The 15,011-nt window shown below is 40.7% G+C and overlaps 1 protein-coding gene across 1 annotated transcript in view; it reads left to right on the top strand.

The window, feature by feature from the left end:
• The first annotated feature begins 1,446 nt into the window (after positions 1–1,446).
• The window catches only part of OPN5 (opsin 5), a 40,214-nt gene continuing 26,649 nt past the window's right edge, over positions 1,447–15,011 (top strand). The window contains exons 1-4 of the mRNA XM_040982991.1: positions 1,447–1,659; positions 5,489–5,608; positions 8,631–8,801; positions 11,999–12,333. Coding sequence (XP_040838925.1) covers positions 1,530–1,659; positions 5,489–5,608; positions 8,631–8,801; positions 11,999–12,333 — 756 coding nt within the window. The 5' untranslated portion in view covers positions 1,447–1,529. The remainder of the gene's footprint in view (positions 1,660–5,488; positions 5,609–8,630; positions 8,802–11,998; positions 12,334–15,011) is intronic.

A 15,011-nucleotide genomic window follows, 5' to 3' on the forward strand; every position in this document is an offset into this window, starting at 1 on the left:
GAGAAATGCTTTCACCCAAAGCTATAATCGGTATCAATGATATTGACCATTTTGTAGATGAAGCAGTTGTGGTTCAGAGTCGAAGTAATCTTGTCAAGATCAGAGGATTTTCAGCTTACAGCCAGGAACTTAGATTGGAGATCTAGGCATCACAAGGAAACCAGGATGAGGAGAGAACTTACCAGAATGACTGACAGTTAAAGAGGAATTATATGCTTGAAATTTAAAATGAGCTTTAATGGATCAGATCTTGAGAGGCAGAGAGTGTTGGCAGTCCGAGACTTTTTGTGCAACTTTTCACAGCTTTCATAAGCTGTGTGAGCTTGCAAACAGTAGCTTCATGTAACTGGCAGCTTAGCGTGGCACAATTCCCTTCTATGTGGTTAAAGCAATCTCTTTGGAAGAGGCTGAGATACACTCCTGGATGTCTGCTGATCGCCCTCTCACCCAACAACACCATGTTACACTTGCAGGCTGGCAATCTCTCACAGGCCTCAAATCACTTCCCAGAGGGCTGAACAGTGACATCTATTGGTTCATTTGAAGTAAGCAAGTTCAAAAAATTGAAATGCCTGCGTTAGTTCATCTCCTTGTTTCAAAAGAAATATACCAACAATTACTTCATAGGAAGTTATGTCATCAACAGCAGGATTTATTTAGAGAATAACTATTCAATGCTACAAGATTGGTAGGGCATGTGACTTTGATTTCTCAGAACACCCTTCAAAGAGCTTTTGTAAACCTTTTAATATCACGATTCAATAGAAAAAGTACAAAGACCTGTGGGCTTTGGGAGTTCCTCATTGCTCAAGACTTCATCCGGCACCAGCAATCTGTACTTTGAAAGAATGTATTTGAAGAAGTGGTTTTAGGAAATAATAAAGTTGTTTTTTTTTTTTTGCTTTAGGAAAATATAGAAAAATATCTTACAATCAAGATACAATTATTTTCTAAATAGCCTCAAATTTTGCAATAATTTTCAAAATGTCCCAATTCCTTGCTCTGCTTAATGAAGCATCTGTGTTCCTTTGTACTTAACGCTCTATTTCTTTCCTTTGTGAAATTGTGTAGTTCACTGAACATATAACTGATGCAGATGCTCTTCTGGGCAATTTGGATAATTACCAAATACTATTCTCTGACAAGTGAATATATACCAAAAGTGTAAAACTCCGTTCAATGAATTCCTAGCCAGACCGTTGCAAAATTGCTAAAGCATAGTAAATATGGACAATTGTCTTTCAACTTCATCAGTCAAGGTGGGTGTGAGGGCAGTGTGAGGGAGCAGAGAATGTTGCAAGCTTGGGAAGGACACAGAATGAATTACGAAGTATTGATATATTTGGATCATTGAAGAGAATGTGAAAATACCCATCAATAATTAAAACGAGAATCATGTGGGCCTGTGGGAGTGTGTCTTTTGGTTGAATACAGAGGATAGCCTGTTGAGATGATTCGTACTGACTGATTCAGGTCTTTAGAGATTTCCACCGATTTGTTTTTCAGATGCCTGGTGTCTTGAGAACAGCATGGCACTAAATGACACTGCTCTACCTCAGGACCAGCACCTGCCACGCTACTTTCGAGATGGCGATCCTTTTGCTTCCAAACTTTCCTGGGAAGCAGATTTAGTGGCAGGCTTTTATCTTACAATAATTGGTAAGTTTCCTTAATTTTTCTGCGTGAATACTGCATTTAGCAAATTCATGGACGTAGAGTGAGAGTCTTACACAAAATATTCTAGCCTTTGTGGATATTTGGCTGGTGATGAACAGTGGGAGGAAGGTAGTCTGATGGCGCTGTGACCCTCAGTTAATATTCTATAGGCTATCAGCTTCATTACTCGGGATAAAAGTTTCATGGATAATCTATGGATTAGTTATGGCAAAATTCTGTGTTTTAAGACTATATTTCATTTTATTTACTTCGGTGTTAGGTTTATCATCTGAGTGCGAAAAATAATGATAATAATATTTTACTTTAAAAGTACTTCTATCTTTTAAAAATGCTTTTGACAGATTCATACGGTTTTTTTTTTAGCCTGAATGAATCTTAGAAATCATCTAGTTTAGTCTCATCTTCTCATAAAAGAAGGAATTTTGGCCCAGAGGTATAGGGAACATAGACACACTGAATTTACTTTCCTAAAAGTAAAGTTGCATCACAACAGCATCGCTAAATGATTTTGGTAACAAATGCAGAAATGTGTTGGCAATAAGTGGAAGTCAGAGTGCAATTGAAAGATGTTATGCATATCCATAAAGGCATTCATCTGCTTCAGGAAGAATTCAGGGGTCGCCAGGGGCTCCTGGACAAAGGAGCCAGGACTTCCTCAAACTGAGCTATCCTGCAGTAGAAATACATACCAGGTCCTGAGGACTCAGTGTCAGAAAAAAAACATGTAAAATACCTTCGCAATAATTAGAAAATGTCAAATAGATGTTGAACCCATACTATTTTGAATATGTTAGACTAAAGAAAATATATTATCAAAATGGATGTGCCAACCTATTTTTACTTTGTTTAATGTGGCTAAAAGAAAATTCAAAAATGCATGTGAGGGGGTCTGTAAATCATGATGGAAAATGTATTTTCTATTTTTGAATTCATTTTCCCACAAACAGTTGAAAGATCTGTGCCATATGGTACACATCTTATGCTTTATGTTATAATCCTATTGGGCATTGGCAGTCTAGACAATAACATTTTCCTGAAAATTAAATTCATTCTAAATTTGGGTGCACCGTGTACAGATGGGTTATATTTTCAGCTCTCTTTGCCTTTATCTTTCTTGGGTCAAATCTGCTTTCTCCCATGTTCTTTCTCTGCTTCTCTCTGCTTTTCCTTTCGTCCTGCATTCTCTGCTCTTCCGGCACCCCATGCTCTTCTACTCTCATCTATTTATTGCTTGCTAAGATTTTCATTTAACCGCCTGAAATTGGCAAAACTCATGAGAAAATTCTCAAGATTCCTCTATGGTCAATGTTTGAGGAAACATTCATGTATGCGGTGCAGTCAGAAATTCTGCCGCCAAGTGAGCCTCTGGGTCCTTGTCTTTCTAGTTAGCATTGTAGTTCTCTGAGGTCCATTTCTTCCAGATGGACCCTGTGCCCTTCGCTCTGTGCCTTTCCCAACACAGATCTATACGGTCTCTCTATGCTTTCTGTGCTATTCTTTCAGTAGTTGAGAATATAGCAGGGAATAATGGACAAGCAAGCTGAAGAAAGAGGGCCTTACCTGCAGTAAAATCTCCATTATGTTTTTATTAAATGTAAGTGCTTTCAAAATGCTGGCAAAACAAACACCTTACACATTGAAGTCAATCTATCTCAGCAAGTGAACCAAAGAGTAACATCTTTAACCTCTCCAGACTCTACATGAAACAGGGAGAAAGTCATCTCAGTCTGGGGAGAGAGGCAGGTGGAGTGGATGGCAGGGAGGATGAGTGGGGGTGCTGAGGCAGTGACAGGAAAACACGTTCCAAGAGTCCCTAAGGAGCAGGTCAGGTGAACCCTAGAGCTGGGCCCAGCGGCAAACACGCAGCCCAGCAGCGGGTCAGCTGAGGCGAGGGACCGGGCGGAAGCCTGGGGCTGGGTCTGGAGTCTGGTTTTCACCTTCTCCTAAGATCAGATTTTATAAATATACCCAGAAGGATGCTTTTGGTGAACTTTGTTAAACACTGAAGGTCTTAGGGATGAAAAGAAATCTGCATTTGAATTGTAAAAGAAAAATTTAGAGATGCACGCTCCACTCTCCTAGGTAAATTCCTGGTATAACAATGGTCTAGATATGTTTTTTTTTTTTTTCCTGGTATTAAACAGAGATGTGGGATTTTGATAATCTAAAAATGTCCTCACGTTACCTTCTTGTTTTCCTTGAATTATCATTAAAGACAAACTTGCAATTTTTTTTTTTTTAACAACACATCTGGTGAATAAGATTGACCTTGGAAATAAAGTCAACAGAGTTGACTGTTTTGTTAATACTTTGGGCACTGGGTGAAGCCTATGAAATAGGGATAGTAAAGACCATTTTAGAAAGAGGAAATCAGAAGCAAATATTCTTGACAGAGATTTAAATGAATTTTCATGTGGAATGCATATGCATATTTATTGTTTGAAAACTTTTTGGGATACAGCACAGGTGGCATTTGTTTTATAACTTTTCAAGCCCTGTTTCCACAATTTAATTTTTCCAGTGCGTTGTGTTATCTGGTTTCCTTTTATGAGACATGAGCCTCTTTTAGTTGGTTTGCTCTGGAACTCTGTAATCTCCTCTGCTTTTCCCCTCTTGTGCTTTAAGAAAGCTAAAGAGGTTTTAATGGACCATTAAGCAGCACTGACTCCAGGGAGTCAGAAGTTTCTCAGAGTACAATGCAGTCTGTTCCTGGTGGTTTCAGACCATCAGCTGAAAGACACATTCCTTTCCTTGCCCCCAAAATGAATTGTGGTGGAGAAGTAAAAGTTAAAACAGAAAACTCTGGGTTTCTCCTGTTAATACTCTCCTTATTCCTTACTACCGAAGGCAGCTGTACCAGATTCTCATTTATACACAGCTACTCTATGAAGCAAGAATTCCTGAGGAAATCTACTCTACATGTTAAGCTATGGAAGTAGGTGTATTCTTTTCTTAAATAAAGTCAGTAGGGATTGGGTCATTTTGGATTTAAACTGGGTTTGTAAGAACTTGTGGACAGTTTCCTTGTAATGCGAAAGCCGATCAGTCATTCGTTAATGACAGGATATAAGAAAGCGGGAACACATGTATGCTGTTGTTGGTAGGTCTGCTGGGTTGAGGGTCACTTTCTCTCCCCTTTGGTGGGAGGGGGAGTGCCTGTGTTCTCAGATTTCACCCACTTACCCTTGACACCTATTTTAGCAGCAGATGAAAGTGGTCCTGTCTGCCACACACCCAGAGTCCAGGTCTCCTTAGGAGACTGATGTGCTGGGATCTCGGCTAGGAGATGACCCTTCCTTTGTAGGAGGTTATGCCAGGCTCACCTGGCCCCTGCCTCTCCTGAAGGAGCCCACAGTGAGACAAAAGGCACCTGTTGGCTTCATGTTAGACTCGATCCAGAGCCAAGGGCTTAACCCTACTTATCAGAGGGAGGGAGTTCTATCAAGCCAATCATCTGTAACAATGGCTGAGGAGCATGCTCATTCCTGGGGGCCGGTCCACGCTGGCCATTGGGATCCCCACACCCTGCGGAGTCTGACTGCGAGTCAGCAGTTCCATTTTCTGGGTAAGTTCAGTCTCAAGGACCCTGACTCCAGCCCTTGGGAGGCAGCCCCTCCCTTGCCAGTGTCCCACTCACAACTCATGCTCTTTATTCCATCTTCTTAATTTAGACTTTTTGTTTAGAGTCCTCTCACTGCCCTCCAAATCTATGGTGTCCATTTTTTTTTTTTTAAATTGAGGAGTGTTTCGTATCCAAGTAAATGCTAAATGATGGTTTTAACGATGAGGCTTTTTTTATTTTTCTTTGTAGGGATTCTGTCCACATTTGGAAATGGGTATGTCCTTTATATGTCTTCTAGACGAAAGAAGAAGCTCAGACCAGCTGAAATCATGACTATCAACTTAGCAGTCTGTGATCTGGGGATTTCAGGTAAACACAGCCCTGCCGTCTGCTTCTTGCGGGTCTAAACAATTTCCTTTTCTAGTGTACGCACTGGCTCTGCTTCTCCTCCGCAAAGCATCTTTCCAGAGGTCGTGGTAAGTGTTTTTGGGCTGCAGAAATCATTCACTCAACATCCATTCAATCTTTCCTAAGTGCCAGGCGTAAGGTGTGCAGTGAGGTCAGCCACGCAGAGATCAAGCTCATTGGGAGGGTTTTGGCCACCGCTTGGAGCGCCGTGTCTTTGTATGCTCTCCCTTGGCAGGTGGTCTCGAGTGGGGTCCTGAAGGGTGAGTGGCAGCACAGCTCTGAGGGGAATAGAAGTGGGGAGGACTGCTTGGCTGCTGGTGGTTGTGAGTCAGGAGAGAATGCAGGCACAGAAAGCTAATGGCTCAGTGGTTCTCAGGTTTGACCGCCTGAGAAACCAAAACATGCTTCATGATCCCTCACCAAGATGTTTTGACTTTAAGTGTTTGGAAATGTAACATGGATCTCGGGATGTTTGAAATTGGAATCTCCCATGGAATCAATGTATGTCCCAAATTGAGAAGAGCTAGTTTCTTTTTTGCTGGTTCTGCTTCTATGACAACACAATAAGGAAAAGTTGGAATACTCTCTCTCTTTAAATATAATTCACTCAAAGGATGAAAGATATTTGGGTAGATCACCTCCCATCAGTTTCTGCTATAAAATTCCAGTGCTCCTAATAAGTCTTTGGATTCCACTGTCTGCTGATTAGCACATGGTTTTGGTTAGAGCTGGGAAATTGTGTTTGAACAACACATATTCACTTCTTTTACCACTAAAAACCTTTCAGCAATTTCTCATCTAAAGTTCTCTTCTTCAAATGTTCTCCTATATTTAATTCTTTGTTCCTAAGTGAAATTTTCAGCCCCAATCTACAAAATCACTACTTCTTCTTTAGCATTATACATGTTGTGGTCTTAGTTATTTGGGAGATATTTTACTCGAAATGGGAAGGTTTCAGTATCAGCTGATCCTAAGGTAAATAAACGCACATTGCTTATTAACAGGAGCATGACTCCTGTGAAAATAGGATGCATCTGCTGACCCGTAGTTACAAATGATTGTCATTTTAGACGTTGCCACACGATGGCGGTGTAGCAACACCAATGATAACTTTCCCAGCGCACTCAGCCAGAAGGCCCCTGGAGGTTCTCTCCGGGTACTGAGATGAAATGCCTGAGTGAAACCTGTCATTTCAACTTCATCCTTCACCAGCGGATAATGCCAGACTCCTGCTTAAGGCTGAATTAGCCTAGGCTTGGATGAAACTGTCTTTAATTGGCCTGAAACATCGAAAACACTCTCAACCAAGTGAGTCAGCTTTAAAATGGCACAACCCTCTTCATTCCTCTGCACGTCTTTACAGCAATTAATCAGAAAGCATTACCTTTCAAGCGACAGCTTTTGCTGATTAAATCAGATCAGTCAGAACGTCTGTAATGTACTTTCCCTTCCAATAAACCTCAAGTTTTGGCTGCCTTTTTTCCCCCTTACTCAGCTACATTCAATTGCAGGCACTTACAAGTAGCACAACCCAGAGAATGCTGCTCACCTGTGCAGCTAATATTGCTGTGAGAATACCGAAGGTTGACAATTGTGAATGCTTAATACAGCAACCTGGAGAGTCTAAAAAGGATACTGATGCCTGGCTCATTCCAGATAAACGATCTCAGCGTATCTGAAGGCTGTTCTCGACATTGATTTTTAAATGAATGAAGCAAAGCAATTTCTCCAGTGATCCTAACATGTGGCGATGTTTGGAGGAGACTTACTAGAGCACATCGCAGCAACTCACCAAAACCCTGATGAAGCAGAGAGCTCAAAGCAGCTCTTGCTGTCATTGTTTTAGGCACAACCAACACTACAGTTATCCCATTACATCTTGGCTTGTCCACCCCATCTGAGGCCCCTAGCCTTTCAGCCTGCTGTTCCTTGTACGATGATCTCTAGTCACCACTGACTTAGAAATCCTAGAGAAATACTACCATAAATTAAGAAACTAACTGGGTCAAATTATAATTATTGGGAAGTCGACTCTCAACCATCTTTGAATTGAACAGGTTTCCTTGTTGGATATTTGAATGTTATTTAAAGAACTAAGAATTTCGCATCAAATTACTGCTGAATTCTGGGCTCATGCCTTATGTTAATGAATTTTTTGTAGTTCAATGAGAGTACACTTTGTCGTCTGAGGAGCAGTGTTTCCTAAGGGATAATGGATGGAATGTGTGCAGGGTTTTATATTGAAACTCATTTGGAAAATGGTATTACATACAAACTCTGATACGTTTATGAATGTTTAAAAATGTTTACAGCCTCCAATTTTGACTGCCAAGAAGCATATATAATAGCTTCTTCAATATTGTTGATTATGTAAGTATTTTAACCTATTTGTTTTGCAGAAAAGCTAATCAGATTCTTGTTTGGGAGATTCTCGGGTTCTAGATGAGATTTCTGAAGTTGAACACATCCAGATGTGCATGCTACAAACCTCTTTTCAATGAATATTCTTTTATCCATCAGCTTGGAATGTCTAATATTCGATGGAGAAAAAAATAATGCGATCTTGGGCACTCTAGAGGGGAAATCAGTGTAAACATTGCTATTTTCTCTTAGGGTTCAAATGAACCGCTTCAGTAAAACATCAAAAGTGTCCAGATTGTTGCCACTACCCATTGAAGTAGTCCCTGCACTTCCTGAAGCTGGTTCCCTTTAAGCTGGTTCCTTCTAGTGATATTTACATTGAAATTTCCTTGAATGATTTTATTATCTTTGCTTATTGAGATGACTGAAATGATCAAGAGAGGTTTTCAATCTCAGTCTGTTCTGAGATCTTCGAATTTCATTAGGACAGCAGTTCTGTGTGCTGAAGCATGTCGGGGTGTGCCTCTGTGCTTCCGGAAGAGGAGGGGCCAGGTGACCTGAGGTCGGGAGGCACCTTGTCACCGGAGGGCTCTTCCCCCTGACAACTTGCTTGGTGCTCTAGTCGTAGGCAAGCCGTTCACCATCATCTCCTGCTTCTGTCACCGTTGGGTGTTTGGCTGGATTGGTTGCCGTTGGTACGGATGGGCTGGATTTTTCTTTGGCTGTGGAAGCCTTATCACCATGACGGCTGTCAGCCTGGATCGGTACCTGAAAATCTGCTATCTGTCGTATGGTAAGCTGGAAGGTTTCTCACTTTCTGATTCTCAAAGCTGGGTGGAATCACTGTCACACAGTTAATAAACACATTGTTAATAACCTCAGAGATTGAATGTTTCTATTTATCGCTTATCTTGTGCTGATGAATGTTGAAGTATTTGAACCCTTTGTCAACACAGATTTCTTTTAATACTTTTCATAGTGATATCTCATGTTTTGGTTATAATATTTTAAATAGTATACTTCTCTTTATATAACTGCATAAACTTCTAACATGTTCTGCCACAAAAACCAAAAGAAATAAAGTGCATTGAAAGGATGTTAGACCCAAGATGCTTATCTGATTTTCCATGTAGAAACTATGATTATGGATAAAACTTCTGATTCTCCCTGAGGATTTAAGATTCCTATGATATCAGAGATAAGTTCCAAAACATTCAGTTTCAAGTTAAAGAACCATGTAACTGTTCCTATGTAAAAAGGCACACATACTGAAATACGACTTCCCATTCTTTTGTTATCAGTAAGTAGAAATATGAGTAAAAGGAATTGATGAAGTGAAGCCAGCAGTTAAACATGTTTTTAAAGTTCAAGTATTTTTAAATAATTAAATGATTTGGCTAGTGAAATGTGATTTTTTAATACTTTGCTTATTGAGGTTTTGGAAATCTGTTGAATGTGAAAAGACATTTTTAACTTTAACATTGAGAGTCAGCTACAGCCAGGTAATAGTACAGACTTCTGGATAAAGCTGCTATCATTGCAGTGATCTGTCAATCAGAGTGGCTGGGACCACAGGACGAGAGTATAGCCAGGAGACCAAGGTGGAAAAAAACAAAGTTGAGCTGTCATGCTATCATTGTGGTTGACTTTTCCATTATAGACCCCAAACTCTCAAAAAACCATTCATGGATTGGTGGGAGGGAGGGTCATGAACCATTGTCTTCACGATTCAGTCTTCATTAAAAAATGCATATCTTTTTCTAAACATTTAAATCATCCAATATAAATAGCCCAGATCATCAGTGTTTCCATAAGATTAAAAATATACAATCATACATATTCTAGACATGAAAATATAATTTGTAAATCTTATTTCTGGTCAAACTAAGCAGATTTTAAATTCAACCATTGATCTTATAGATAAGAAGGCAAAAGTATTTCCTTGAAGTATTCAAGAGAGATTAAACCTTCGCATTTCTGTTTGCAAATCTATTCTTGAGGTTAGGCTTTGTGTCAGTTAAAGAAATGACGCTCTACACTGCCAGACTCATTGCAGGGCACAGCTCTGTAAGAAAACTATATATACTTTATGCCTCCTCTAATATTAAACCTCAACAGTACAGCTTCATAATTTGATCTGAAGCACTATGGAACTTTCCACACAGTCTAGAAGGTTGGAATCGAAAGGTCACTTGGGGACATATAGACCTTTCTCCCAGTTTTGTGGTAAGCTGTGTAAATGCATCCTGAGGGACGACTATTTGGCCTCTTCTTGAATAATTCCAGTGACCAGTGACGGGGAGATTACTACTGCACAAGGCAGCCCATTCTCTGATTGGTCTGCTCTCATTGTTACAATGTTATTCCTTATATTGAGACAAAACTGCCTCCCAGTAACCTCCACCCATTGGTCCTAGTTCTGACTTCTGGAGCAACACAGAGCCAATCTACTAATCTACTCCCTCCTGTACTTGACAGCCTTTCACCATACTCGAATGTAAGTATAAAACACCTCACTAAGTAACCTTAACCATAAACGCTTATAAGTATGCATATATGCACATTCCCATAATTATGAGCATTTCTGCCAATGTTTTATCCATTACAATGGAAAACCCAAAGTTGACTTGTGTTGTGGCGACATGTGTGCTACTCATATCTGGTTGGGCTTGACAGGTTTCATTATGCAAAATACTATGTATGTGAGGGAACAGAGACAATAGCGTATAGAAAGCATCTGCTATGTTCCTTGTGCCAAACTAGACAAACATACAGGAATAAACATTTGTGATGGAATGGTGCTTTTCTCAGTTTGCAAAGCAGGTTCTTACATGACAACCCTTAACCCTTTTCAAAACCTGTAAGCATTTGATCCTTCCCTTGATTTTACTACGAAGAATTCCGAACATCCAGAAAGAGTATATGAGTAAGCTTAAATACTAGCAGTGATAATTAGGGTGTACTAAACTGCCCAAACTTCATCATGTACCAAGTAGAGGCAGGCCCCGACTCTACATTGAAGAAATCATTTAGCTTTTATATATAGATATATATTTTTACCTACTCTAGCATAACCAAGGCAGTAAGAATTCCCTCGCTAGCCGCCTTATTTGAGGTGATGAGTCAGGTGTGCAGGCAATTTCCTGTGCAGGATACAGCACTTTATCAAGCTGAACTAACGGTGGTGGTAGCTGTGTTGAACTTTGGAAAACAAAAAAATCACTTGTGTTTCTCAGATTAGATGATTGCCTTGTTTCTATCCCTTGGAATTTCCTTTTGCTAAAAAAAAAAAAAAATAGAGCTAAAAAGTGGAGCTCATTTTTTTTTTCTAGTCTTCCTGAAAATATTTTCACAGAATTTCATTTGTAGAAAGACCATCATGCTACCTATTTAGATTCTCTGTCTTTCCTTTTTCTTTTTTTGGCTACATGAATAATATTTGAAGATTCAAATAAATCACCAATGACAGTCAACCACTTTTTGTAGTATAATGAACAAAATCTACCAGCCCTCACTGAACGAGTTCTTAGAAATAAATTATACACGTGAGAGTTCTCAAGAAGAAGGACATTTAGAAGACATGGTGATATTTTGTGATTTCTCACTCCTCTCCCAGAGAGAACTCCCCTTCCCTTGATCCCTGACACGTGCTTTTGAGATGTTTTCCCTAAGAGCCATCACATCTTCAGCATCCATTCATCTTTGGACTGTTCCCTTTTCCCAGCCTTTGTCACTTCTCCTTTGCAAAGCTCCCAGGTGCCTAGAGAAAACCTTCCTTGTGAAATCTCTGCAGAATTACTCTCCTGGAGACAGGCCCGGGTTCTGGAACGCGTCCCCCTTCACTGCACTCTCCCTCAGGCTTCAGTTACCTGCTCACGTCTCCCAGAATTCAATGGAATAAATCTTTGGAGGTGGAATTGGATGTATCGAGGGGAGGTATTTGGGTACAGGGCAGATTACATCGAGGTAACGCTTTCCTTCCACCTCCAGGGGTTTGGCTGAAAAGAAGGCATGCCTACATCTGCCTGGCGGTCATCTGGGCCTATGCCTCCTTCTGGACCACCATGCCCCTGGTGGGTCTGGGGGACTACGCACCTGAGCCCTTCGGAACCTCGTGCACCCTGGACTGGTGGCTGGCCCAGGCCTCCGTAGGGGGGCAGGTTTTCATCCTGAACATCCTCTTCTTCTGCCTCTTGCTGCCCACGGCTGTCATCGTGTTCTCCTATGTGAAGATTATCGCCAAAGTTAAGTCCTCTTCCAAAGAAGTAGCGCACTTCGACAGTCGCATCCACGGCAGCCATGTTCTTGAAATGAAATTGACAAAGGTAACTGCAGTAATGATTCACAGATGCTGTTTTCTTAGCAGTTGAAGCTGACTTAGTGTCTCCTCTGTTGATGTACTTCTGAACTTTGTAATTGAGTCGTTGTAGTGTTTGTCCGCTGTCTCCTGCTGCCCTCTCTGTTTCTCTTTTTTGTCTCTTACACATACAATTGTGATGGTTACCGAAATTTGTTTAATGGATGCAATGGGGACACATTTTCTCAATTGAATGGGGGAAGACTTGATTTTTAAAAGTTAATTTGATAACAGAGTAACTTATGAAACATATATCTACATTTTCGCATGGACTTCGGTCGGCATAATTAGCAATATTCAACCCTTTGGGGTGCTTAAAGAGTATGAGTTTATCTCATAGAGCTTTCCATGGGGAGCTTGTCTTAACACAGGAGCAAATTCTGCAGTGTTGAATCTCTTAGTTAGTGTCTCAGAGTTGGAGATTCTTTATAATTTGTGTTTGAAGGAAAAGAACACACAAGTTGGTAACAGGCTCTTCACTGACACCACGTTTGTGGCTCAGAGCTGGATACTTAACTTCTGTGGATCTCTGTTTCCTAACTTGCATGCCAGGAACGGTGCCAAATATGTTAGTGTAATTGTGGAGATTCAAAGGGATAAAAACTTGTTATTCTGTCCTTCTTATACAGAAGGTGCTAACGAAGCTATAGATTTCTCTTTACCCTGCTTCCTAAAAGGAATCCTTGATAAAGTCTAAAGTGGTTGTTATCACACTGTAAAGATACTCCACCCCTGTACTGAAAACATCTTTTCCAGAACACATAACTTCAATATAGGTGATGCACAGGTAACACCACTGAACTGTGTATTAAATATTAGTATGCCATATTTCTGTCTTATATATTTATTTGTTTTTATTTGAAAGGTAGATTTATGGGAGGGGTGGAGGGATGGAGGGAGGCAGAAAGAGAGGGTGAAAGCGAGAGAGAGAGAACTTTCATCCTCTTGTTCACTCCCAAGAAGATTACAACACCTAGAACTGAGCTGATTTGAAGCCAGGAGCCAGGGATTTCTTCTGGGTCTCCCACATGGGTGCAAGGACTCAAGGACTTGAGCCATCCTCCCCTGCTTTCCCAGTCCTTAAGCAGGGGATTGGACTGGAGGTGCCAGCATCTGCAACGTGAACACGGGATGCTGGCACCTCAGGCAGAGGATCAGCCTGTTGACCAACTATGATGGCTCTTCTATTTTAAAGATGGAATCAAATATGCACTAACTTTGTAATCGTTTCTTCTCATATCCCAGTTGATCACATTATTTGATATCTTACGCCAAGTGTTCTCTCAGACACATTGGTCTTGGGGATCAATAGCAGATAGTGCCCTACAGAATGAAGTCAGCTTCTTCCATTAGGACCTTGATCCTGGTAATATTTTCCTGTCCAAGTGGCAGTTTTTGAAGCCATGTAAAGATCGTTCATTTACACAATCTGAACTAAAGATTGTTTATTGTTTAATTCATCCTTACTTGCTAAACTCACTGAGCTAGAGGAAGCTTTGAGGAAAATTTTCTTTCATTGCTTTAGACCTCTTCAAGTCATCTGATAGAATAATTTAGGAATGAAAATGTGGAATCTGTATAACTACTTCATTTAGTCTGATAAGTGGTTGAAAAAGTTGGGCAAATATTTCCATAACACATGACATTGCAAATTATGTTCTTCATTTCTAGCTTTGCCTTTATTTCTTATCTGTGAGCTAAACATTTGTTGAAGACAGCATTAGAGGAATGGACACACACACACGCATACACACAGAGTATTTCCATTTTCTGGTTAATTGTCCAAATACCAGAAAATACTGGATTGGGGCCAAAGGCAGGAGCCCTGAGCTCTCACATGGGTGGCAGGAACCCAAGTCCTCACTAGAGTTTGCCATGTCTGTATTAGCAGGAAGCCAGATTTTGGAATTGGAGCCGGGAACTGAATCCAACTAATCTGATGACAGACTCATCCATCCTAGCCAGTATCTTTTTTGTTGTTTAAAGATTTTATTTTATTTTTATTGAAGGTCAGATATTCAGAGAGGAGGAGAGACAGAGAAGAAGATCTTCTGTCTGTTGATTCACTCCCCAACTGGCCACAACGGCCAGAGCTGCACTGATCTGAAGCCAGGAACCTGGAGCCTCCTCTGTGTCTCCCACATGTGTGCAGGGTCCCAATGCTTTGGACCATCCTCTACTGCCCTCCCAGGTCACAGGCAGGGAGTTGGATGGGAAGCTGGCATATTGGTATTAGAACTGGCACCCATGTGGGGTCCTGGCACATGCAAAGTGAGGACTTAAGCTGCTAGGCTACTGTGCTGGGTCCCTAGACAGTATCTTAACCACAGGTTAAATGCCCACCCCTTTTCTGTGGGTTCTAAAATTGAAATTTAATCCAAACATAATTGAAGTTAAATTTGAATTGAATATAAATTATATCCCGCTTTGTATCTGGTACTGCTTTAGGAACTGGACAGATGCAACAGTGATAAATTCCTACTTTCAGTAGCTGGTGGGGTGCCCAGTTACATCCAGGGAAACAGTGTGAGACCCATCACAAGTATAAGTGGGCTTCAGTTTACCTGGAAGCCTTCTTGTTCAACATCACGCTAAGTGGTCTCATGCAACAGTGCTTTTGCTGTCCCGTTCATCTGTCTTTATGTC

This window comes from Ochotona curzoniae, unplaced genomic scaffold (assembly GCF_017591425.1).
Source record: "Ochotona curzoniae isolate NIBS_2020 unplaced genomic scaffold, NIBS_Ocur_1.0 contig_3819, whole genome shotgun sequence".
Classification (NCBI taxonomy): domain Eukaryota; kingdom Metazoa; phylum Chordata; class Mammalia; order Lagomorpha; family Ochotonidae; genus Ochotona; species Ochotona curzoniae.